At 42.0% G+C, this 27,309-nt stretch overlaps 1 protein-coding gene across 2 annotated transcripts in view; it reads left to right on the top strand.

The window, feature by feature from the left end:
* The window catches only part of micu1 (mitochondrial calcium uptake 1), a 94,756-nt gene that overhangs the window by 14,857 nt on the left and 52,590 nt on the right, over positions 1-27,309 (top strand). For both annotated transcript variants that reach the window (XM_080215631.1, XM_080215632.1), the window contains exons 2-3: positions 9,854-10,015; positions 25,813-25,969. In XM_080215631.1, the coding sequence (XP_080071757.1) occupies positions 9,855-10,015; positions 25,813-25,969 (318 nt within the window). In that variant the 5' untranslated portion in view covers position 9,854. The remainder of the gene's footprint in view (positions 1-9,853; positions 10,016-25,812; positions 25,970-27,309) is intronic.

Here is a 27,309-nt window from a genome sequence, read left to right as displayed (position 1 = left end):
TAGTTGCTGTTTCTCCATTACAATCTTGCTTGGGAGTTAGCAGACACAACGGCTCTCAAACTTAATTAGTTCTCTTTTCAAATAGATTAGAAATATCCTCTCCACTCGGCATGGAAGTGTTGCATGTAAGAAGTTGGGTGTGTGTGCTTTGCGTTGAATATCCTCTCCTGAAGGGACAGGCAGCCCACTCTGTGCTAAACATGTGGCGACCACTCTCGGGACCTGCCTCACAGCTTGCGTCACGTCCCCCTCCAGCGACACTCATTAGTTTAAATAATTAGTAAACACGCACACATTATTTTGTGAACTCCTTGGAAAGTCTCTTGGGACCCCTGTTGGAGAATGATTGCTGTCCTGAACATAGGCAATTTTAAATTATCTATTGCCTTTTAACCAGGTATGGCATACTTGGTATAAAAACATAAAGTGCAGTCAATACTCAGCAGATCTGGCAGTATCTATGGAGAGAGGAACCTCGTTCAACTTAAATAAGGTGCTTCAGGTTTTCAAAAAGAATCATTCCTCTCTTCACAGTTGCTGCTAGACCCACTGAGCATTTCCTGTGCTTTTTTTTTCAAATTTCAGATTTCCAGCGTCTGCAGTTTGTAACTTTGATTTTAAGGTATCCCTTGTGCTTTATAGTTGGTTGTCAGCAATTTTCTTTATTTGTCCTTGGGATATGAGCGTCACTGGCAGAACTAATTGCCCTTGAGAGTATGAGTTGTCTTCTCGAATGACTGCAGTCGATATAGTGTAGGTACAACCACCATGCCAAATGTTGGGTCAGAGAGATCACTTGGTAGGAAGTTGATGAAGAACAAGACAAGAGATGCAGAGTTAGATGGCTTCCTGTTCTCTAGTTGTGGTAAGGTGAATGTTGGGTGCATCCCTCAGGAAGGATCTTACATCCATCTCAAAGGATAGGCAGAGACCTGGGGTCCACACCTCCAGCAGTGCAATACTCCCTCCGTATGATTGTAACATCAGTGTACGTTTGTGTTCAAGTTCTGGACTGGGATTTGAACCTATATCCATCTGAGCTAGAGGTGAGAATGTTACTAACTGACCCATATAGCAGTGAGAAGCTCAGTTGGAGAGCAGAATGATATTGCATACATGGGCACACGTCATTGCAACAGTCTCTTTTTGGTGACGAGGATGGGATGACTGTTGTGGGAAATATTAAAAGGTGGCCAATTGTGTCTTAAACTAAAACAATTCAAAACTCGCAAGGCGAATAGCTCTGTACAAAGACATAGCATAGTTTATTAAACATAGAACAAGAAAGTATAAATGTACAGCTGACAGGAGTCTCATGAAGGGTTAAATAGCTCTGGAAAAGAGCGACAGAATCTTTCCGAAAAATCTGATGTACATAGTCAAAAACAGATCAGTTATAGTACTTTCTAATCAATAATTCCATCTTTCATTAGCTTAAAATCAATTTCATTTAACAATGATACATAAATACAAATCTCTGTCAAGTACCTCAGCCAACCATGGTACTTAATAGCATGTTGATATTTTGTTTGTCCTTCTAAATCTGGATGTAATCTCCCCTCTTGGCATTAACTCATCCCTGTTCCCTGGTAATGGCGACACTACTGTCAGGTCAAAGTAGACATTCCCACCTGCTCATTGCCGAGTTAAATAGACATGTGTTCCTGCATCCAGAGACATATCTCTCTTTGTTTCTGGGCAATGAATGCATGTATTCATTAGTTGCAACATTTGTTTCCTTATGCAATCATTCCACTATCGCTGCTACTGACTAACAAGTTCCCATACCTTTGGCTTTAAACTAATGACTTTCAACAACATGCTTTTCCATACCCTTGCTTGGCTAAAGTGAACATTACTTATAAAATATCAGCGTATAGATTTTGAAATCGTAACTACTGTTTGGATTGTCTTACTGCATTCATATATGTGCAAAACTGTTTGTGTTAGCTGGTCTAAGAATCATTTAATCTCCTTACTTATTTCCTGTCCTCTGAAAGACTGCATTCTGCTTATAAATTTCATTGGCTGGTTTGCAATTGGGGAAAAACCACAGGGTCCCTCAGTCATTCGTTTTGATTTTATAGCGACGGTGGAAAAACATGAGCAGTCCCAGTGCGTCAGAAGGTAAACAGATCACTGCAATATAAGTGAAACTTTACAGTATTATTTTTTGAACTTGTGCTCTTCAAGTGTCTTGGTAAGTTCAGCAGTTTCCTCCTTTCCAACACTCCAGTGAGATTACCTGACAGTAAGTGTGAAATAACATTGACCTTATTTTGCTTGAATATCGTGCAGTCTTCCTCTAAAAACATTTGACAAGCCAATTTGAAGTGAAACATTGTTTTAATATGAGGACTTGCACTATACTTCAGTGCAAGGTTTGATTTGCTTCATCCATTTGGAGAGAAATGTCCAATTTGCAGGTATCATAGAATCCTACAGTGCAGAAGGAGGCCATTCGGCCCATCACATCTACACTGACCACAATCCCACCGAGGCCCTATCCCCATATCCCTATGCATTTACCCCAGCTTGTACCCCGACACTAAGGGGCAATTTAGCATGGCAATCCACCTAACCTGCACATCTTTGGACTGTGGGGGGAAACTGGAGCACCTGGAGGAAACCCACACTGACGCAGGGAGAATGTGCAAACTCTGCAAGACAGTGACCCAAGCTGGGAATCGAACCCGGGTCCCTGGTGCTGTGAGGCAGCAGTGCTAACCACTGTGCTGTCCCAAAACATTCAGGGTGGCAGTCTGTTTGTTGGTGATTGAAATAATAATGTAAGAATAAGATATTTTATTCCTGCTCCCCCCCCCACACGCACCTCCCACTATTTCTTTTCCACAATTCTGTCCATTTCATTTCCTGTAGATTTGAGTATTTCCTTACACATATGTCACCTCTGAACAATTGTCAGAGATGTGGAAGAAGTACGCCCCCCGATTCCCTTGCCCAGATTGTCTATTTGAACTGATGATGAAAATTGAGACTGTGTACAGGAGTCCAGAGAAGCACACAAAACCAGCGCATTTCTAACACAAAATAAAATTCAGGCACCCAGCATTAATCAAGATTGATGGATTCACAGAAAATAAAGTAAAATAATGAAAAATGATTGCCAAAATATTAGAACTGCACATGTTTACAATGGAATTTGGTTGATTTAGCCATAAAAATCAGAGATCCAGGTGATATGTATGATTTTTTATCAGATAATAAACGAAACATTTTCAAGGAAGCTATATCATGAACATTCAGAAACTCCACGTCATTATCACATTAGTTTGTAAACATTTCAAACATTGTTCCCTTCAGTATCTAGATATTTAATTGTACATCTGTGCACAAATTAATCATAGAATAGAATCATAGAATTCTTACAATGCAGAAAGAGGCCATTTGGCCCACTGAGCCTGCTTTGATGACAATTCCACCCAGGCCCTATCCCTGCTAATCCCCTGACATTAAGGGTCAATTTAGTACAGCCAATCCACCTAACCCGCACATCTTTGGAGGGTGGACAGAAACTGGAGCACCCGGAGGAAATCTATGCAGATAATGGGATAAGGTGCAAACCCCACATAGTCATCCAAGACCTGAATTGAATCCGGGCCCCTGGTGTTGAGGCAGCAGCGCTAACCACTGTGCCACTGTGGATAATAAGACATGGATTATGTGTACTTTCTCAGATGGGAAGGTTTCTTCATTACGCCCCATGTAGTAAAATCGTAACAGAGACAAGTGTGTGATATTATGCTACATTTCACATAATTCTTCACCAACAAGAAACTGAGGGTTGCTGGGCCTGAGGGAAGGGGTGAAGGATGACAGTGACATGACGCGATAAACTCTCGCAAGAAGGAGAAGAGGTAAAGGAATCAGTCAATGGTGGCACTTGCGTGCATCCAAGCTGCTCGTTATGCTACTAAAATTTCCCAGGGCAGCACAGTGGTTAGCACTGCTGCCTCACAGCGCCAGGGACCCAATTCCAGCCTCAGGTCACTGTCTGTGTGGAGTCTGCATGTTCTCCCAATGTCCGTGCGGGTTTCTTCTCACTGTCCGAAAAATATGCCGGTTAGCTGCATTGCCCATGCTAAATTCTCCCTCAGTGAACCTGAAGAGGTAGCGGAGTGTGGCGACTAGGGGATTTTCACAGTAGTTTCATTGCAGTGTCAATGTATACCTACTTGTGACACTAATAAATGAATAAATAAGATGAACAAATTATTTAGTTAATAAAAAGCCTATGTTCCAAGGAAGGCAGAGAAAAATAAAACCCCACAGGAAGGAAAAACTGAAGTATGAGATTGGTGCTGCACTGATTCCAAAACTTGTACTTCAGCAGCTTAGCAAACAATTAACCCCGGGATCAAATCTACAAAGTCAGGGTGTACTGCTGTACATTAGCAATGTCTGAATTATGGCTTTTTGCCACATGGGGCATATGAGCTCTGGTGCTCTGGTTCATGAAAGTGCAGCAAACTGAGTTCTTACGTTTGTATTTTTTTACAATCCTAGTTGAGGTTACCACAGGGAAGCTGGGTTTCAGAGCAGGACACAGCCCAATACATCATAACTTTTATTTTTTGTTTAGAGATGTGGATGAACAAAGTCACAAGACTGCAATTAATTTTTAACAAAAGAATAAAAGTAAATTAAACAAGAAAAGGTTAATTATAATACACTACTCCTTCACCCCAGCTATAAGTTCACAGATGTACAAAGATTTATAAGGATTTACAAGTCAAAAAATATTATCCACCAATGTTCTCAGTAAGTACGCTGTCCTTGTAAACCAAAAGGTAAAATGTGGTCAGACACACCATTTGCTATTCAAAATAACTTTTATGGATTTCTCATCAAATTTCACCTTTGCCACCCCAAGATGCTTGCCACATTATGAACCAACTGGTCCCACTGGAACTCTAACTTCCAAATAAAGGACGAGCACCTTCAAACTCTGCTCTCGAATAATGTGCTAGGAATCTTCTCACATACAATGCTTTCTCTTGTGTGCCTTCACCAAGGATCCACAGCCAGGATTTCACCTTCTCCTTTCAGTATTCCTTTGCCTTGGAACACATGCACATCCAAACTTCGACACATTCTCTTAGGTACCCAACCACGCTAACACCACTGCTTCAAAGGCTGCATTAAGGTGTCACCAGCCTTAGGATTACTTTGAATGTCTGGCTTCTTGCCCTCTGATGTTCAAGATCTGCACCGTGCAATTCTTCTTTAAGTGGAAGTCTCTCTTTGCCTCTTTCTTGTCTAGCTTCCTGTTCTTTGCCCTTCTGACAACAGTCTTCATGGGACTCTTCATTCTTTGGTTTCTGGAATTTTCTATTCTTTAGCACCTAGGACTTGCTTTCTGCCTTTATTTTACTCTTCTGCCTGTGCTGGCAATTTCTGTGAGAGCTGCTCTCTTCTCAGATACCTGGTTCCACATAAACTATAGCTGGTTCTGCTTTTCATTGTGGACTTCTGATTCTGAGCAACAGCTTCATTTTTAAAAATCTGTAATTCTTTTTAACGCTGTAAACCTTTAATTACAATATAGACAAGGTTTAAAGTGAAACTAAAACCTATGGACATACAGGCACCTTTGTTTAACATGAAACTAATCTGAAGTTTTATTGCTTTCTTAGCACACAAATACAGAAAACCTAAATCTTAATTTAGTACACAAAATATAAATATAGATCATTTAAATTATTTCTATTTCCTAACAACTACTAGTTTGTTGGCTTTCTCTGCTTCAATTTGGTGATTTGGAAAATAGTTGTTTCATCATAGCTGAGCAAGCATTTTCCAACTTCACAATTCCCTCACCAAACAATTTATTTAACAAACATTGTACACTGCCTGGTAAATATCTGTCCTTACATGGAACTGCCTTAGCTTGATGCATTATGTTTATAAGTATTGTATTAATTAATCCCTGCAACTTCCTGTGTAGAAGAGAACAAGTAGATGATTTAAGCACAGCATGAGAAACGTCAATGGAAAGGCATCCTCCAAAGCATATGCAATCAATTAATCTGCTTTTGACATTCGTTTAATGTTCCTTCAAAACATGTGTAATCAATTCATTTGTTTTTGATGTTCATTTAATGTTGTTCTGTTGACAGAAATGGAAGCTAATCTACATGCAACAAATTTCTTTATATAGTAAAAGCAGTTTTTCGGTTGGTGTTCGTTAAAGTAGGAATGTTAGCCAAGACACTGGACAACATTCTTAGTCTTTCTGAATTAGTGTGATCTGTGTGAATAGATGTATGCAGCCTCTGGTTAGTGTCTCATTTCAAAGATGTTGCTTCCAACAATCCTTATTGGATTGAATCAATATCCTGGGGGGTAAATTTGCAAAAGCGATGCAGGAAGGTTTAAACTGATTCGGAGGGGGGGAGGGATAGTGAGGAAAGGGGGTGAAAGTGAGGGGGGCATAGTTGGGGAATGCAAGGCACGGCATAGTGGGGGTGGGGCGGAGCAGGGTTTGAAATGCGTGTACTTTAATGCGAGGAGTATTCGCAATAAAGTGGATGAACTTGCAGCGTGGATCAGTACCTGGGACTTTGATGTTGTGGCCATTTCTGAGACATGGATAGAGCAGGGTCAGGAATGGATGTTGCAGGTTCCGGGGTACAAATGCTTTAGTCGGAGTAGAGAAGAAGGTAGAAGGGGGGGTGGGGTAGCATTGCTAGTCAAGGACTGTATCACAGTGTCGGAGAGAAAGTTTGATGAGGACTTGTCAGTTGAGGTAGTATGGGCGGAGATTAGAAATAGGAGAGGAGAGGTCACCCTGTTGGGAGTCTTTTATAGACCTCCTAAAAGTTCTAGAGAGGTTGAGGAAAGGATTGCGGAGACAATCCTGGTTAGGAGTGAAAGTAATAGGGTAATTGTTATGGGGGACTTTAACTTTACGAATATTGATTGGAGTTGCTATAGTTCTAGCTCGCTAGAGGGGTCAGTGTTTGTACAAAGCGTGCAGGAAGGTTTTTTGTCTCAGTATGTAGACAGGCCAACTAGAGGTGAGGCTATATTGGATTTGGTGCTGGGAAATGAGCCAGACCAGGTGCTAGACTTGGAAGTTGGTGTGCATTTTGGTGATAGTGACCACAATTCGGTTACGTTCACCTTAGTGATGGGAAGAGATAGGCATGAACCTCGGGTCAGCAATTTTAGCTGGGGTAAGGGCGATTATGAGGCTATCAGGAGTGAATTAGGAAGCATGGATTGGATTAGGGGATTACAGGGACTGGGAACGTCTGAAATGTGGAGTTTTTTCAAGGAGCAGCTACTGCGAGTCCTTGATAGGTATGTCCCTGTCAGGCATGGTGGATTTGGTAGATCTAGGGAACCGTGGTGCACTAAAAGAGTTGAGTCGATGGTTAAAAAGAAAAAGGAGGCTTATGTTCGGATGAGATTGGAGGGCTCAGATAGTGCACTAGAAAGCTTTAGATTGGCTAGGAGGGAGTTGAAGAGTGAGTTGAGAAGGGCTAAAAGAGGACATGAGAAGACTTTGGCTGATAGGATTAAGGAGAATCCTAAGGCGTTCTATAGGTATGTCAAGAACAGAAGGTTGGTCAGGGCAAGATTAGGGCCAGTTACAGACAGCAGGGGGAAGTTGTGTGTGGAACCGGAGGAGATTGGAGAAGTATTGAACCAATATTTCTCTTCGGTGTTCACGCAGGGGGACATGAATATAGCTGAGGAGGACATTGGGTTGCAGGGGTGTAAAATAGACAGTATTACGGTTGATAAAGAGGATGTGCTGGAAATTCTTGAGGGGCTGAAAATAGATAAGTCCCCTGGTCCGGATGGGATCTACCCTAGGATTCTCTGGGAGGCTAGAGAGGTGATTGCAGAGCCTCTGGCTCAGATCTTCAGGTCGTCATTGGTCTCTGGTGTAGTCCCAGAGGATTGGAGGATAGCGAATGTTGTCCCATTGTTTAAGAAGGGGAACAGAGACTTTGCCGGGAATTATAGACCGGTGAGTCTTACTTCTGTTGTGGGCAAGGTTTTAGAAAAAATTATTAGGGATAGGATTTATAGTTATTTGGAGTGTAATGAATTGATTAGAAATAGTCAGCATGGTTTTGTAGCGGGTAGGTCGTGCCTTACTAACCTTATTGAGTTTTTTGAGAAGGTGACCAAAGAGGTGGATGGGGGTAAGGCAGTTGACGTGGTATACATGGATTTTAGTAAGGCATTCGATAAGGTTCACCATGGTAGGCTTCTGCAGAAAATGCAGATGTATGGGATTGTGGGTAATCTAGGAAGTTGGATCAGGAATTGGCTATCAGATAGGAGACAGAGGGTGGTGGTGGATGGTAAATATTCATCATGGAGTACAGTTACGAGTGGTGTGCCTCAGGGATCTGTTTTGGGGCCACTGTTGTTTGTAATTTTTATTAATGATCTGGATGAGGGTATAGTTGGGTGGATTAGTAAATTTGCTGATGACACCAAAGTTGGAGGTGTGGTAGATTGTGAGGAAGGGTGTCATAGTCTGCAGGGAGACTTAGATAGGTTGCAGAGCTGGGCCGAGAGGTGGCGGATGGAATTTAATGCGGAGAAGTGTGAGGTAATTCACTTTGGTAGGAGCAACAGATGTGTCGAGTATAGGGCTAACAGGAGGACTTTGAATAGTGTGGATGAACAGAGGGATCTAGGTGTGTGTGTACATAGATCCCTGAAAGTTGGGAATCAAGTAGATAAGGTTGTCAAGAAGGCGTACGGTGTCTTGGCGTTTATTGGTAGGGGGATTGAATTTAGGAGTCGCAGTGTAATGTTGCAACTGTACACTACTCTAGTGCGGCCGCACTTGGAGTACTGTGTGCAGTTCTGGTCCCCGCATTACAAGAAGGATGTGGAGGCGTTGGAGAGGGTGCAGAGGAGGTTTACTAGGATGTTGCCTGGTATGGTGGGGAGGTCCTATGAGGAGAGACTGAGGGATCTAGGGTTGTTTTCGTTGGAAAGAAGGCGGCTAAGAGGGGATCTTATTGAAACATATAAGATGATTAGAGGTTTAGATAGGGTGGATAGTGATAGCCTTTTTCCTCGGATGGAGAAAGCTAGCACGAGGGGGCATGGCTTTAAATTAAGGGGGGGTAGCTACAGGACGGATGTCAGGGGTAGGTTCTTTACCCAGCGGGTGGTGAGGGATTGGAATGCCCTGCCTGCTGCAGTTGTAAATGCGTCTAGTTTGGGGGCGTTTAAGAGATCTCTGGATAGGTTTATGGACGAAAAGGGATTGGTATAGGCTAGTGGGTCATTGTTTTTGTAACTGGTCGGCGCAACATCGTGGGCCGAAGGGCCTGTTCTGCGCTGTAATGCTCTATGTTCTATGTTCTATGTTCACTCCCTTAGAGCTGTACTGTAACTTCAGTCTACTTTGTGTTCAAATTCTGTAATAGGGTTTAAGCCTACAACTGTCTGATTCACGGGCAAGAATGCAAACAATGTAGCCAACGGCAATATAAAGCATATATCCAGGCAGCCCTGGGAAAGGGTTGTTCACCCAGAAAGAACTCTTCAAGTGTAGACAACGAAAATATAACAAACTTACTCCAACTTATGAATCAAAGAAACTTCATTACTCCAAACTTAAGGCCTCTCCCTCGGCCATTCCAAGCTCTCCACAGTTCCGAACCTGTTCTAATTTCTACTGAGTCAGCTGATTGCCACATCATTTTGTCATTGGTTCCGAAGTTTACTGGGTCAGCTGACCCTTACAGCTTATTGCCATTGGTCCCATTACATCTAATCCAATGTTATCACCAGTTACATTCTACTTATACAGTCTTGAACATTAATGCTATTCCTTTGGTTCCTCTCACAGGATGTTTCACTTCAGGATGCTGCCTGCCATGGCAGTAGTTGGCAACTTTTCCAGGCAGTACTACAGGGCAGCAGCCCCAAACAGACATCGGCACAAATTGATGATGATGACATTTGCCGGAGTCGCAGCTGTTTCAGCTACAACAAGTTTATTATGGAAAAGGTAGGGGACATGCATGTTCTTTGTGTGAATGATTGCGCTCTCTTGAATGTAATATTTCATATAGTTATTTCCCAGTTTCATTGGAAACCCTGAGGGGCTGACAAATCTAAATAATCCTTACAATGGTGAAGAGAAATTGCAGTGTTAATTTACATCACTATGAAACCACCTGGTGCCCAGATTGCATGGTATCAATAGAGGATCAAGAACTAGTCAGCTTGTTTCATACTAAACAGTTAATGGAATTAGGACTTCGAAAATGTTCTGCCTCCCCTCCAAAGAATGATTGGGAGGGTAATTATTCTTTTTTGTCATCTTCATGCTCAGTGAAATGTGTACTGCTGCTGGAAATTGACTAAAGATTAATTCAGTGATAAGTTCATATGTTATAAGGGCAGAATTAGGCCATTCGGCCCGTTGGGTCCACTCAGCTATTCGACCATGGCTGAAATGCCCCTCATCCACATTTTCCTGCCTTCTCCCCGTAACCTTTCAACCCAATACCAATTAAAAATCTAACTCCTCCTTAAATTTACTCACCGTCCCAGCATCCACCATACTTTGGAATTCCACAGATTTACAACACTTTGGGAGAAGTAGTTTCTTCTCAACTCTATTTTAAATTTGCTACCCTTATCCTAAGACTATGTCCTCTCGTCCTAGAATGCCCCACCAGTGGAAGCATTCGCTCCACATCTACTTTATCCATACCGTTTATCATCTTGAATACCTCAATTTGATCTTCCCTCATTCTTCTAAATTCCAGAGAGTATAGGCCTAAGCCATTCAATATCTCTTCATCTCAAATCCCTCATCTCTGGAATGAATCTAGTGAACCTAGTGATGGGTGACAAATAGTTGGTTAATTTGGTCATAACCATTGTTTCAATCTCATTTCTTCATGGACCTCAAATTGTTTTTAAACCATTGCTTTCCACTAATCTGTACAGTAACTGTTGACATTCACGATTACAATACTGGGCATGAAGGGAGTAAGGTTATGATTATGCTAATTTTTTTGACCTTCTCTGGTTACCAGTAAATCCAATGCTGATTAAGATCACTTTTTTGTTTCACAGGTCCTCATCAATCCATGTTTTTTTAAAGTCTTGTTTTATCTTTATTTATATAAACTTAAAACGAGGCTTTTAGCTAGTTGCGGATATGTAGCCAGGCTTCTGGAACTGCGCAAACATCGCTGATGGTCACGCTTGTGTGTTATTTTTGTGCAAATATGTAGTTGGAGTGTCCTAACAATAGATATTTTTTGTGGTAATCCACTTAGCTCAGGGCGCAGTGCTACTGGAAATTGATGATGGAGCAAAGAGCTTTATAATGAGAAGATTACCTTTAACATTCAGTCACATTTGTTATGTAGGTAAAGGGCAATTTATGCAATTGCTAATTCTGGAGACTGCAAAAATTTCAGCCCTCCAGTGTAGTAACAGTTTGGAAATTGTGAGCAAATGAGTTACACTGTGTTGTGTCAAATAACTCAGCTGGCATTCAATGTGATGTCGTAAAAACAATCACAGTTATAGATGAACAATTGCTTCACTCATCTGGGGGTCTCTTGTGATTTAGATTTAAATACACATTTATAAAAGGCCTATTCACTCTGGCCTCCATTGAAAACATGTGTTTATAAGTTCGCAAACCATACTTATTTTATTTAATAGGATATTAGAATCATAGAATCCTACAGTGCACAAGGAGGCCATTCGGCCCATCGAGTCTGCCCACCCAGGCCCTGTCCCCATAATCCCATGCATTTATCTTAGCTAGTGCCCCTGACACTAAGGGGGAATTTAGCATGGCCAATCCACCCAACCGGCACATCTTTGGACTGTGGGAGGAAACTAGAGCACCTGGAGAAAACCCACGCAGACATGGGGAGAGCATGCAGACTCCATAGAGAATGATCCAAGCTGGAATCGAACCCAGGCAACTGGCACTCTGAGTCAGCAGTGCTAACTACTGTCCCACCATGCCGCCCCTAGTTTGGTCTCAAACGTTTTCTACTAGCTAAGTATGACAATCTTGACATTCAAGAAGTCTTTCATAACTATATTACGAATAAATCCACAACAGAAACAAAAATCACATCAAAAAAATTATAAATCAAAAAACTAAGACAGAAGCAGAGGCCCTTCATATTTCTAAGCAGGACATGCCATAATTAAGCTTAGACTTCCAAAGCAGAACTCAGAAAGGGATTCTTCAAGCTCATTAGATTTCTGTTTGATATGGAGATGCCTGCATTGAACTGGGGTGGGCACAGTAAGAAGTATTGCAATACCAGGTTAAAGTCCAACGGGTTTATTTGGAATCATGAGCTTTTGGAGCACTGTTCCTTCATCAGGTAGACTCACTTAATGAAGGAGCAGTGCTCTGAAGGCTCATGATTGCAAATAAACCTGTTGGAATTTAACATGGTGATGCGAGACTCCTTACTGTTAGCAGCCTGAGAAGCAAAGGAATGCTAAAGGAGTGCTGCATCTAGGGTGAGATAGTAAGAAAAGGACCCTAAAGAGAATAGAGCAAAATCCGTCAATAATAATGCATTGACTAGATATTTATATCTACTCAATTAGATATATTCTTCCCCTGCTGTCTGAAAAATACGTGCTTTCACATTTCAGTTCTCACAGGAGCTTGGGTTATGGTTTTGGTCACTTTGTCCATAGAATCCCTACAGTGCAGAATGAGGCCATTTGGCCCATTGAGTCTGCACCGACCACAATCCCACCCAGCTCCTATTTCCTTAGCCCCACACATTTACCCTACTAATCCCCCTGACGCTAAGGGGCAATTTAGCATACCCAATCAACTTAACCCGCACATCTTTGGACAGTGGGAGGAAACCAGAGGACCTGGAGGAAACCCACACAGACAAGGGGAGAATGTGCAAACTCCACGCAGACAGTGACTTAAGCCGGGAATTGAACCCGGGTCCCTGGTGCTGTGAAGCAGCAGTGCTAACCACTGTGTCACCCCATTCTTGCATCTGGGGTGAAGTTCTGCGTTTTTGCAGCGCTCTGACCAGGAGTGGCACATCTCATGTTAGAGTAAATCTTTAACCTCTCAACCAAAGTTGTAGTTACTTTTAAACAGTTTTATTGTTGATGCTTTTGGAGAACCAAAGCATTTATTTCAGTAATTTGCAAAGGTTTTTCAACAGTTGAGTTTGTCAAGCAAAACTGACTGCTATTGCCCTTCTAACAAAGAGTGCTGAGAGTTAGCTGAGAAAAAGACTGATGCTGTCTCTGTTTGGGTGTGCATGTTGATGTGGGCATGTGTTTCTGTCACTATCTCTCTCTGTCATATTTCCTCTTGTGCTGTGTTTCTCTGCGATCAATGACGATAGCCCAACATATTTTCAGACGTCCTCCGTCAGTCAGCAGAGAGAACTCAGTTCGTTAATCCAGGTCTGTTATGAATCTAGAGGCAAGAGGCATGTATCCTAATTCACTGCATTACCTTAAAGGGGGAGCACGGTGACAGCAATTAGCACTGCTGCCTCACAACACCAGGGACCTGGGTTCAATTCCGGCCTCGGGTCACTGTGTGTGTAGAGTTTGCACATTCTCCCCGTGTCTGCGTGGGTTTCTTCCAGGTGTTCTGGTTTCTTCCCAGAGTCCAAAGATGTGGGGGTTAGGCCGTGCTGAATTGCCACTTAATGTCAGGGGGATTGGCAGGGTAAATATGAGGGGCTACTGGAATAACGTCTGGGTGGGATTGTGTTCGGTGCAGACTCGATGGGCTGTATGGCCTCCTTCTGCATTGTAAGATTCTATGGATTACCAGGCCCAGTAGAAGCTGTGTTCACATGTTGGAGCTGCAGATGTCCTGTTGAAAAGGACTTCAATGTTACTTCCTTTATGAAGATTATTAATATCTGGGAAGCTGACAGATGTGTTCTGCAATGCGTTTGGATGGTGGCGAGGGAATTGGGATTTGTACTATTGCCCATAGAGTGGAACTCCATTATCAATTTCAGCTTTATAGGATTCAAGCACCACAGGGTGACCGAGGCAAGTGCTGATTGCCTTTGAAGCAACTTGGTGAGGTTATATTTTATAATAACCGTCCATGGTAAATTGCAATGGAAGCATATTGATTTGCTCAGTCAGGATTAGATTTCAGATTCTGTTCAAAATGCTTTGAAGTTTCTGTGACGTCTGTTTGATATTTCACAACTTATCTGTTTGGAACACTACGTTAAATTGTCAGTGCAAATATTTTAAATATTTTAATGAATTATCACTTCATTTCTTCAGAAGCTGCTTCATCAACCTTGTTGGAGGTTAGCAGTTTTTGTGACGGGAACAGTTTCACTCTGTATAATCTATGTCTATATAAATAATCAAATTCCGAAAATTCTGCTGCTGGCGGTTCTTTTTAACCACTGGTTTTCAGAATTTTGTCTGTGGGGCTACTTGAACCCATTGGCAAATTACCAAGAGATTCTGTCCTAACTTTAGATAATGAACACTAATTTGGAAGAGAAGAGATGATGTTTTTCGTAATCATTTTCTGGGTGTGGATATCTTTGGGAAAGCTGGTATTTATTGTCCATCTCTGTTGCCTTTAAGAAAGAGATAGTGGTCCATCTTCTTGGACCCTTATGATGGAAGTACTCCCACAGTGCTGTTGGATGGGGAGTTTCACGATTTTGAATTCATGACGAAAGAGGAGCAGCAGTGTATATCTGAATGGGGATGTGGACTGGGAAGTAATGTCCCCATGTCCTTCTAGGTCATGGAGATCATGTGCTTGGGTGGTGCTGTTGATTTTGTAGAGCAGTTGAAATAACATGCTGGTAAATAAGCCTTGTTAAAAGTTATTTTATTTATTAGTCACAAGTAGCCTTACACTAACACTGCAATGAAGTTACTGTGAAAATTCCCAAGTCACCACCCTCCAGGGCCTCTTTGTGAATACTGAGGGAGAATTTAGCATGGCCAATTCACCTAACCCACACATCTTTGGACTTTGGGAGGAAACCAGAGTACCCGGAGGAAACCCACACCAGACATGGAGAGGATGTGTGAACTCCACACGGACAGTGACTCGAGCCGGGAATCAAACCCAGGTCCCTGGCGCTGTGGGGCAGCAGTGCTAAACACTGTGCCAGTCTGCTGCTCTCAGGACATGAGCATTGCTGGTTAATAATCCTCAGGTGATGAGCATTGCTGGCGAAGCTGCCATTTATAGCCCAAAACTAGTTACCTTGAAATGATTTTGGGTGAGCAGCTTGCAAGGCTTCATCAGATGACAGTTTAGATTTGATCACATTGGTGTGAATGTGGGATATGAATCACATTTAGATGAGATCAGGTAAGATTTTGATTCCTTATAGTCACCAGTGAGCAATTAGGGTTTTATGACAATCCAGAAAGTTTGTGACCATTTTTACTGATTGCAGCTTTTTATTTACAGACTTTTAAAAATTAAATTGAAGGCCTTAAATCATTTGAACTCCCATGTTCTTCCTGATTGATTTGCTAGTCAATTGATGGTATAACCATTGTTCTACCTTCTATGCAATTCAGTTCGATAAGTTTAATCCTGTGACATTGGTAGCTCAGACTTTCACAGATTAATGATATTGAAGCAAAGCAGAGTGAACAAGGAACAAATGTGACAGGCCCGAGTGCAACAATACAAGGCCACAGTATGTAGATCGAAGAAAATATTGGCATGCATAAACTTCTTTTTTTGATCATCTTAACTTCATATTTGTCTGGCACCATATTGGTCGGTCTTGAATTGTCTGTAAATGCACAGACATGTTAATGCCCGTCATGTGGTCAAGCCCTGGAGTGGGGTTAGAGCTCGCAACATTTTGTCATGGAGACACCAACTTGGGCAAGCTGGTACTTGAGCAATGTTTCAAACCAGCGTGTGAGACTGATCATACTGGCAAACACACTCCATGGACGTGGAGAGGATGTTTCCACTAGTATAGGTACAGAACATTACAGCGCAGTAGAGGCCCTTCAACCCTCGATGTTGCGCCGACCTGTGAAACCAATCTAAAGCCCATCTAACCTACAGTATTCCAATATCATCCATATGTTTATCCAATGACCATTTAAATGCTCTTAATGTTGGCGAGTCCACTGCTGTTGCAACAGGGATTCCACACCCTTACTACTCTCTTGAGTAAAGAACCTACTTCTGACATCTGCCCTATATTTATCACCCCTCAATTTAAAGCTATGGCCCCTCGTGCTGGCCTTCTCCTTCCAAGGTAAAAGGCTCTCACTGTCCAACCTATCTAATCCTCTGATCATCTTATATGCCTGTATTAAGTCAGGTCTTAACCTTCTTCTCTCTAACAAAAACAGCCTCAAGTCCCTCAGCCTTTCTTCATAAGACCTTCCCACCGTACCAGGCAACATCCTGATAAATCTCCTCTGCACCCTTTCCAATGCTTCCACATCCTATAATGCGGCGACCAGAACTGTACACGATACTCCAAGTGCGGCCACACCAGAGTTTTGTACAGCTGCAACATGACCTCATGGCTCCAAAACTCAATCCCTCTACCAATAAAAGCTGACACACCATACACCTTCTTAACATTCCTATCAACCTGGGTGCCAACTTTCAGGGATCTATGCACATGGACACTGAGATCTCTCTGCTCATCCACACTACCAAGTATCTTACCATTAGCCCTGTACTTCGTATTCATGTTATTCCTTCCAAAGTGAATCACTTCACACTTTTCCACATTAAACTCCATTTGCCACCTCTCAGCCCAGCCCTGCAGCTTATCTATGTCCCTCTGTAACCTGCAGCATTCTTCTGCACTGTCCACAACTCCACTGACTTTAGTGTCATCTGCAAATTTATTAATCCACCCTTCTACACCCTTATCCAGGTCATTTATAAAAATGACAAACAGCAGTGGCCCCAAAACAGATCCTTGCGGTACACCACTAGTAACTGAATTCTAGGATGAACATTTCCTATCAACCACCACCCTCTATCTTCTTACAGCCAGCCAATTCATATCCAAACCGCTAAATCACCCTCAATCCCATGCTTCCGTATTTTCTGCAATAGCTTACCATGGGGAAGCTTATCAAATGTTTTACTGAAATCCATATACACCACATCAACTGCTTTACCCTCATCCACCTCTTTAGTCATCTTCTCAAAGAAAAGTAGGAAAAACTAGAACCAGAGAGCACAATCTCAGGCTAAAGGGATGATCCTTTAAAACAGAGATGAGGAGGAATTTCTTCAGCCAGAGAGTGGCAAATCTGTGGAACTCTTTGCTGCAAAAGGCTGTAGAAGCCAGGTCATTGAGTGTTTTTAAGACAGAGATGGATAGGTTCTTGATTAATAAGAGGGTGAGGTGTTCTGGGAAAAGGCAAAAGAATAAGGATGAGAAAAATATCAGCCATGATTGAATGATGGAGCAGACTCGATGGGCCGAGTGGCCTAATTCTGTTCCTATGTCTTATGTATAAAAATGATTTTGATCACTTTGTGGATTGAATGTATGCTGGAAAGAGGTTCAAAGTGCTTTAGAGGGAAAGCTTTGGAACAAGGTGTTCAGATGTTTCTTCAGCTTGAATTAAGATTAATTCTGATTTGTGGTATGTGCATTGAATAAAGACATCCTTTGAGTTTATTGAATTGTACAAATATAGAATCCCTATAGTGCAGAAGGAGGGCATTCAGCCCATCAAGCCTTTCCCAGGCCCTCTCTACCCTATCCCTTTAACCTCAGGCATTTCCCATGGTCAATCCATCTAACCTTCACATCTTGGGACACTAAGGAGCAATTTAGCATTAATAGGCTGCCTTTGAAAGACAAAGTGCAGTCTTTCTTCTGCAGTGTTCCCATATGACATGCACTGATAAGGAAATATGTTAGGATAAAGATTGGCAAAGTGTCCAAAGGAAGGGGCAAATTAACAATACTTTTTTGCGTAGAATCTTATAGCACAGAAACAGGCCTCCTTCCGCTCTGCTTCATCTTGTCCTATCAATATATTCTTCTACTCCATTTTTCTTCATGTATTTATCTAACTTTTCCCTTAAAGCATTTGCACACACTGTCATGATTGATTCCTCCCAGTACATTGAGAGGTAAAGCTCATTCATTCATTAAGGTAGACGTGAGCTTGTGCAAAAGAAGCCTGTGTTCACAGAGTCGGATCTTTCTCAGCTGATGATACATTGCAAGACCAGTGTTGGCATTTTGTTCTGAACTATTAGCAGCTTAAACAGAAGTGTTGAAAGCCAAAGCAGACGTTTAAAAGAAGGCATTTTATTTAGACTTAACTGTTTCCCTTGAAGTACTAAAGTTTAAAGTTTATTTATTAGTGTCACAAGTAGGCTTACGTTAACACTGCAATGAAGTTGCTGTGAAAGTCCCCTAGTCACTATACTCAGGCGCCTATTTGGGTCAACGCACCTAATCAGCACGTCTTTCAGACTGTGGGAGGAAACTGGAGCACATGGAGGAAACCCACACAGTCATGGGGAGAATATGCAGACTCCACACAGATAGTGACCTAAGCTGGGAATCAAACCCAGGTCCCTGGCACTGTGAGGCAGCAATGCTAACCACGGTGCCATTGTGTCGTTACATCCCTTCCCCAAGCAGCTGGCAATTCATGAAGGATTTTGCTGACTGACAATAAAAAAAATTAAAATAAATGTCAAGCATTGGACCATGCAAAATAGGATTCCCCATATCTGCAGAATGTTAGAGGAAACTCCACATTAAGATAGCAGAAGTGCTGTTCTGAGTTGTTAAGACTCAGTCATGGGGACATGGCAAAAATGTATAAACAAAATAAAAACCTCCTGAACCCATATCATAGAAAGATGAGCTGAACTATCATCTCCTCACTGAGCATAGAATAGCTTCTGCATTTTCCTCTACAAATGTGACATGTATTCTCAGTACTACTATGAATTAAGGAATGTGTTGATGTTCACTTGATACTTATGTAAGTAATGATTGCATTTTTTTAATACCTACAAAAGAAACTCTTCAGTTTATAAAATCCCTACAGTACAGAAGAGGCCATTTGGTCCAGCAAGTCTGCACCGACTCTCTGACAGAGCGTCTTACCCTTTCCCCCAGCCTATCCCCATAACCTCACTCATTTCCAATGGCTAATCCATCTGACCTACATGTTTTGGGACACTAAGGGGCAATTCAGTATGGCCAATCCACTTAATCATGCTGTTGTACACGGTCAGTGACTGGCTTTAGGCATAAATACAGATCTTCGATAGGCTCAGTTTGAATCATAGAATCCTTGCAGTGCAGAAGGAGTCCATTTGGCCCTTTGAATGTGCACTGACTCTCCGACAGTTCATTTTACCCAGGCTCTACTCCTGTAGCTCAATGTATTTACCCCGCTGATCTCCCTAACCCACACATCTTGGCACACTAAGGGGCAATTTAGCATGGCCAATCCATCTAACTGGCACATCTTTGGAGTGTGGAAGGAAACTGGAACACCTGGAGGAAACCCGTGGTGACACGAGGAGAACGTGCAAACTTCACTCTCAGTAAGAAATCTCACAACACCAGGTTAAAGTCCAACCGATTTCTTTGGTAGCAAACACCACTAGCTTTCAGAGTGCTGCTCCTTTGTCGCGTGAGTGGTGAGTTCTGATCACAAACAGGGCATTATAAAGACGCACACTCAGTTTACAGAATACTGATTACAATGCGAGGGAAATTGAACCCAGTTCCCTGGCGCTGTGAGGCAGCAGCGCTAGTCACTGTGCTACCATGCCGCCCAAGCAGTCATGGAGCAATTTCCATTTGATCCAGCATTTTAAAAAACTTGAAACTCTGTGCTTCCTACCATTTATCTTAATTAAATTCTCCAAACAATTATTCTGCATTTGATTTAGAGAGTTATTAAAGATACTGCATTGAAAAATTCTTGTTCGAATTTGCCTTTTTCTATAATACTCATATCTCTCCTCCCATGTACACAAAAACATAAACTAGTTAAGTGTTTTAGTGATGAGCATTGCTATTGCAAATCACTAAGAGATTTCTTTGAAATCCTGGGTTCCCTAGACGACTGGTTGGGAGATTGTGTTGCTTATGAGCCCTTCAGAACTGCATCTAGGTAACCTAATGTTCAACAGGGACATATCCATTGACAGTAAATAAAGACAGCCTTTCATTAACAACTTGCTTCTGGTTGTAACCTAATAAACATTTTATTTAACTTGATTAGCATTAAATCTAAAACCAGAGCAAAGCACTATAGATGCTGGCAATAGGAAATGCAGCCAGAAGGAGCACCGACCTGAAATATGGGCGACACAGTGGTTAGCACTGCAGCCTCACAACGCCAGGGACCTGTGTTCAATTCTGACCTGCCTGTGTGGAGTTTGCACATTCTGCCCCGTCCGCATGGGTTTTCTCCGGGTGCTCCGGTTCCCTTCCTCCCACCTCTACCAGCCCCCTGTAGTGTACTGTTCCATGTTAACCCTAAAGCTTAAGTTGGGTGGTGACTAGTAGGGGAGTCAAAGTGACATGGACCAGGGTGGTGGGATTAGCCCTACTGCTCATGTGGAGAATAAACACCGACCTAGACTATTTGAAATTGTAACTTCTATGATAACACTCATTAAAGAAAAACATTCTGTATTCTAATGAGTGAGAGGTTTCTTCTGACTGCTGTTTTTACATTTAATTTTTATATTTTGTAGCAAAACTTAATGGAGAAAAACAATGGTTTGGCTCAGAAGTGCGGAATGGTACTGAGTAGGGTGGATAAGGCTGGCTGGTAAAACGCAAGCCCCTGCACTGAACTGTTGCAGCATTGTGACACTCCTATACGCTGAATGACCTGAGAGGAGAGATTTTTTGTCCTGTGTATTCCTTAAGGAAGGATAGAAATTGAGCTGACATTGTTTAATATGATAAATCAGATTTAAATTATTTCCCCTGCTTTGCATAACATCGAACCCTTTTGTTGAGCAAGTGTAATTGTGTTTTCTTTGCACAAAATCAAAGCACTGAATCTAACCACCAAGGCATCTGACAGAAGCAATTTCCAATTTAATACATGAAGCTTTGTTTCAACCGACACATTTCTGCTCTGCCCTAATTACAATTTATAACAGCATTTGTATTGCTCTAATGTTGGCTCATAACATGTGGATCATACAATAATGCCATCAATACCAACGCTATAAACTTGGGACTGTTCTCCTTTGAGAGAAGAAACTAAGGAGGGATTTGATAAGGGGACTGGACATGTAGGTGGGGAGAAACTGCTCCTGTTTGTAAAAGGGTCAGATTAAAGTGATTTGCAAAAGATGCAAGTATGATGTGAGAGAAACCTTTAAATCCAATGAGTGGTTGGGCTGTGGAATGCTCTGCCTGGAAGTGTGTTGGGAAGTTCAGTCGAGACATTCAAGAGGGCATTGGGTGATGATTTGAATAGAGACCTTGTGCAGGAATATGGGAAAAAGGCAGGGGAATGGCACTAAGTCATAACGCTCATTTGAAAAGCCAGCGCAGGTACGATGGGCCAGATGGCCTCCTCTGCATCATAATAATTCTGTTATTCTTGACTTTAGGCTTCACAGAAGTATCAAATATCTTGCATGAAACCCATTGCATAAGGTGCAGCGAATTTGACTAATCTTTGGTGTTTCCAGTAACTGTCTGTAAGGGACTCTGGTACCCCAATAGTTTTTATTTCAAAAACATAAATACTCTGAAATAAACCATTGCAGAAACAACATTTCCAATAATTACAAACAGTGAAAAAAACGGTGCTCAGTTCCAAGACATCACATTCATTACAGTTCAGTTCTCCAACAAACTATATACATCTGTCACATTTCACTGGGTGCTGTTGTTTTTACGGAGTTGTACACAGTTAGGCAGTCTGAGGGTTTTTTACAGTTGCTGGCCCCTCAGTCTGTCTTGGCTGAAAGGCTTTAAACAGTGACCTTTCCACATTGTGCCTTTGCGGCGGCTGCCCCAAGCTTGAGAGCATCCCTCAGCACGTAGTCCTGGACCTTGGAATGTGCCAGTCTGCAACACTCAGTCGACAACAAATCTTCACACCGGAAAATCAGCAAGTTTCGGGCAGACCAAAGTGCGTCCTTCACCGAGTTGATGACCCTCCAGCAGCAGTTGATATTTGTCTCGGTGTGCGTCCCTGGAGACAGCCCGTAGAGCACAGAGTCCTGTGTCCCTGGGAACAGCCTGTCCTGCGTCATGGAGCTGCTTGGGATGAACCTCAACAAATACCACTGCATCTTCACTTCAGACCTTCTTTGCAAAGGTACGTTCCACATTCCATCGACCCTGCAGCCACTTCGAGGGCAGCGTGCGGTGGTGTTGAGACCTTGGGCTTACATGAAGGATCTAATGGGAAGTGCCCTGCTCACCCCCAGCCAAGCCAGGTCTTATTTGAAAGTTCTGGTGATGAGGCGTTCTGCCAGATGACACTGACAGCCTGCTCAGGGAACCATCCAACAAGACCCATCATCTCCCTTTTCCTCAGGGCCTTAAGGACATTACGTGCTGACCGCTGCTTGATCGCCATGTGGTCAAAGGTGTGTTTCTGGAAAAATTACTCCACGAAGGATAGGTGCTGCGGTCCAACTACTCGGAGCATTCTATGGCAGTGTGGCCAGAGCCATCCTCCGCAACACTTGGGACAGGTAGAACCTCAAAAAGCAGTGGCACTTGATGTTAGTGTACCAAGGATCTATGCACAGCTTGATGTAGCCGCACACAAAGGTGGCCATCCGGATGAGAATGACGTTGGGAACATGTTTCCCTCCATTCTACAGAGATTTATGCATTGTTTCCGTCAGGACATGATCCACCTTGGATCTCCAGATAAATTTGAAAATGGCCTGGGTCACTGCTGCTGTGCAAGATTTGAGGATAGGCCAGACCTGCGCTACATAGAATAAAACGGACAGTACCTCACGCTGGATGACCAGGATTTTACTGGTGATAGAGAGGGAGTGTTGCTCCCATATGCCCAACTTCAGCCTTACTTTGGTGATGCGCTCTTCCCAGTTTTTGGTAACGCCCCCACCGCTCCAAACCATATCCTCAGCACCTTAAAGTAGTCTGCCCTGACAGCGAACAGGACAAAGGGTCGGTCAGCCCAGTTCCCGAAGAATGTAGTTTCGCTCTTGCCCCGGTTGACTTTGGCTCCCGAGGCCAGTTTGAGCTGCGCACAGACGTGGAGGAGCCTGCAAACAGATGATGGGTCCGAGCAGAAAACAGCCACGTCATCCACGTAGAGGGAGGCTTTGACCAGTGTGCCTCTGCTGCCTGGGATGGTTCTGGTACCCCACTAGTTAGTGCAAAAGTGCGTACAATTAATGACACAAGTCTGTTTTTATTTTTCCTATCACAGTTGGTCTGTCCTTGCATTTATACGTAAGTATTCTATCTGTTGATGCTCTGCATTCTTCAGATAGATCAGCGTGGCCTTTTTCAGGAACTTTAAATCTTATGATTTTCAGTAACTCTCTACTAAATGTTGACCATGTATTTCCATGGTATTCGTTTGAATTGTAAAATTGCCCGAGTTAATGATTTATTTTATGCTTAGCTCTGCTTATGTATCTGCATTCAATTATCATAAAACAGCACCATTATAGTCCTTCAGGGTCAGATTTTATAGACAAACACAGAATTGTGAAGAGCAATGATTCAACACATGAGAGGGTAGCAATAAGACTTGTCTCTTAGTTAATTTGAAGAGGGAAAGGTATATCATTAATCTTCTGGCTCAGATTCACTTTGATTTAACTAATATTGACAGAGAGATGTTGGGAAGAAACACCGTGTTGTTTGTTTTATGAGTCAGACTTATTAAAAGAGAAAATTGTTGCTTAGCTCCTGAAAGAAGCCTTATTTTCATATTTGTGAATTCAGTAATTTTTGCCACATTGAGACAGCCACTGAGCAATGAGAAGTAATGAGTTTTTGAACAGCTTTCTGACTGCCACCTTTTTTATGCCGTCTGCTAATTTTCATTATTCAGTTTCTTTGTGTAATATTTGCTTTCCATTTACACTCCCAGACTGGCTCAGGGGGTGGGTTTGAGACTGTATTTATATTATAATACAACTGTAGAGCCACATGCAAAATGGAGTGAGACACCTTCCTCCAGCAGCTAAATTTGTAGTGGCAGTACACATTTGAATGCAAAGTACACGATAGAATGACATTTTAATGCAAAGCACATGGTAGAATGACAAAATATCTACACCACTTGCCACAATCTCCAAGTAGCAGTGAATCTTTCTGGGTGATGTCAACATTTGAGACCAGCTATGATCTGATTGAATGGCGGAGCAGACTGAAAGGGCTGAATTTGCCTATCGCTGCTCCTAATTCCCATGTTGCAGGCAACAACTGCGGGAACGCTGGAAGCAGAAAGTGCAAAGACAGAGTGCGATGGTCACTGCTTTCTTTGCCTGGCTTTACTTTGGTTTACCTGATTACTTGTTACATGTTCTTGCAATACAGAAGGAAGCCATTCATCACCCATCGTGCCTATTGTCACTAGCCGAAAGTGCTAACAACTTCTGTTTCTGCCTCTTGTCACACTTCCTACTTATTCATTTTCTGTTTTAAGCTTTAATTTTGGCTCTGCTTCCACTTTTTTAAACCAAGGTCATCTACATTCCAGCAACCACTCTGTTTAAAACAAAATTATTTTAATCCATCCCTTTTATCTTTTTGGTAATAAACTGATTGTGCCTTTGATTTACCAACTTATTGAATAATGGATTTTTTTTAGAAAAAATATACTTTATTCATAAAATATCTGAAAGAGACGCTACAAAACATTTCAAATTGTCAGAACAAGAAAATGCAGTGATATTCACATTTTCCCCAAAGATGAGGGTGCATTCTCAGATACTTCCACTCAGCAATGAGAACATTACAAACATTTCAATATTTTCAGCCTTCAGCACTGAGTTTTTTCAGCAAAATATAACACACAAATTTATGTACCTGCAAGAGTAAAGTTAATGTCTGATGGAGAATGGTAGATTCGAACAGCAATGGATTACTTCATGGGCTCCAATGTAGAGAAATGTCCCAAACAGCATTACTATATGTAAATGAAAAAGAAATAAATGGCATGCAGTGGTGGGGGAATTAAGAGAGGTTGCCAATGTCTTGGGTTGAAAATGGATGTTTAAACAAGGTGTCTAGAGATGGAAATAAAATAACAGCAAATTGGTTAGTGACGGAATTAAAGAGAGTGGGCCTGAACAGCTGAAGGCTTTGCCAGCACTGATGGAGCAGAGGGAAGGGTGGTGCATAGGGCAGAGTCTGAGATTAGAAGGGATTACAAGATTTGGAGAAGGTTACAGAGGAAGGAAGGTTGGAGGCTCGCAAGGACTTTGAATTTGAACATTTTCACCGGCACATTGTCTCCCAGAATCCAAGATCAAGCCAATGCAATATGAAAACAGCCCTTGCCAGTAGCTTTCAAGAGAAACTGGACTCCATTTAAAAATAGGAGTGTTCAAAGGCCCCTGCTCGTTATAGCTCGCAGAGTTGGTGCAAAATTTATAAACCCAACACAATTTTCTTTATACATCAGGAGAATGATGATGTGGGCATGTTTCCAAAAGTGGTGATGGAATTGTAATGGTCCAGGACTGAAAGTTTAAAGATGAAGCAGCTTTTTGTTTGATCTATTTCCCCTAATGTTGATCCAGAAATAGATAATATATTCTGTACAAAAATGCTTCAACGTTTCACTTTTTTTGCCTTTCCGTGACAGAGTACATGCAGAGGAAGCTCCCTCAGTGAAACGCACACCCAGATCTGATTATTTCACGGATAAGAAGGAACAGGGTCCTGAGAACGCCGTGAAGTCACAGGAGGAGGAAGCACCGACTGAAAAGAAGAAGAAGAGGAGAGGCTTCAGAGATCGGAAGGTACATCTATCTGGTCAGATCATTGTGGTAAATTTGGACTATCAGAATTTGCAATGATCTAGATTACCGAGCTGCCCTCTACCTATCTAAACAAAAAATAAAAATTAGGATTTATCAAGCCGAGTACCACTCTGGGATTCGACTTGTCCAGGAGTAACGTCAGCTGGGATCATAACATTAGAAATAATGTGGAAAATTAAATCAAATTTTAATTGGCAAAATATGTTGCAGTGAGGGAGAAACAGTGCTTCTAACATTGCGAGTTTATGCAGCTTTGATTTGAAAGTAAAAGTGAAGGAAAAAAGTGCTTTAAAGCAGCATTTGTTGAATAAGCAATAGCATTGAAACTGTGATGTTTCTGCGGAATACTTCAAGAATTCTCTTAAAGGATTGCATTATAATAGCAAATTGCTCACAAGTCAGTGTGTATGGTGTTTGCAATGACAGGAGTCATGTAGTGTTCCCATGCATTATTCTGTTGCTCAGGTGATGTTATATTTAATGTAACCATTTTCTTGAAAGCTACAAAGACTGTACGCTGATGCGAGGGCATCAGATTAATTACTGTTGCTGATCGAAGTTTGCACATTGAAGGATGGTTGTGAATCTGTAGCTCTAGGCAGCAAGAAAGCAATGGTATGAGATGGACTGGAATATTTTTAAAAACTTGACATTTTGAAGTGTGACAAATCCATAGTAGATGTTAACATTAACACAAATGCTGTACTAACCCTTAACATAAGTATTACATTTACTGGATTTACATGAGTAAGATGGGTATAGAGGGATATGGGCAAATGCAGGCAATTAGGGGGTTTAAAAAAAGGGGCGGCATGGACAAGTTGGGCCGAAGGGCCTATTTCCATGTTGTAAATCTCTATGTCTCTGCTGCAACAAATGTACAGAACTACTGCAGGAACTCACTTATTTCCACTAGAGTTTATTGAGGGGTTACCTGATTGAAGTATATAAGAAGGTTGATGTGGAAAGATCTTTCCTTTTGTGGATGAGTCCAATACAAGGGAGCCCTGTTTTAAAATTAGGGGTCACCCTTTTCTGGATGAAATAAGAAGTTGTTTGTGCAATTTTGGAAGAAGGCAGTGAAGATGGGAACATTGAATATTTTTGAGGTGAAAATAAATAGTTTCTTGTAAGGCAAAGAAATCAGTTGTTATGGTGGGTAGTTTAAAATAAATGGGTTAAAACTTGCATTGTTGTTGAAGTTATTGTAATTAAGAGGACAGGTGGTGTAAGCATTTGTACAGCAGCAGTGCCAACTGAAAAATGTATAAGCAAGGGTGGCACAGTGGTTAGCTTTGCTGATTCTCAGCGCCAGGGAC

This window comes from Carcharhinus amblyrhynchos, chromosome 31, assembly GCF_965287045.1.
Source record: "Carcharhinus amblyrhynchos chromosome 31, sCarAmb.v2.hapA, whole genome shotgun sequence".
NCBI classification, from domain to species: Eukaryota; Metazoa; Chordata; class Chondrichthyes; order Carcharhiniformes; family Carcharhinidae; genus Carcharhinus; species Carcharhinus amblyrhynchos.
The sequence above is the reverse complement of the archived record's forward strand: the minus strand, read 5'-3'. Positions and strand labels throughout refer to the sequence as shown.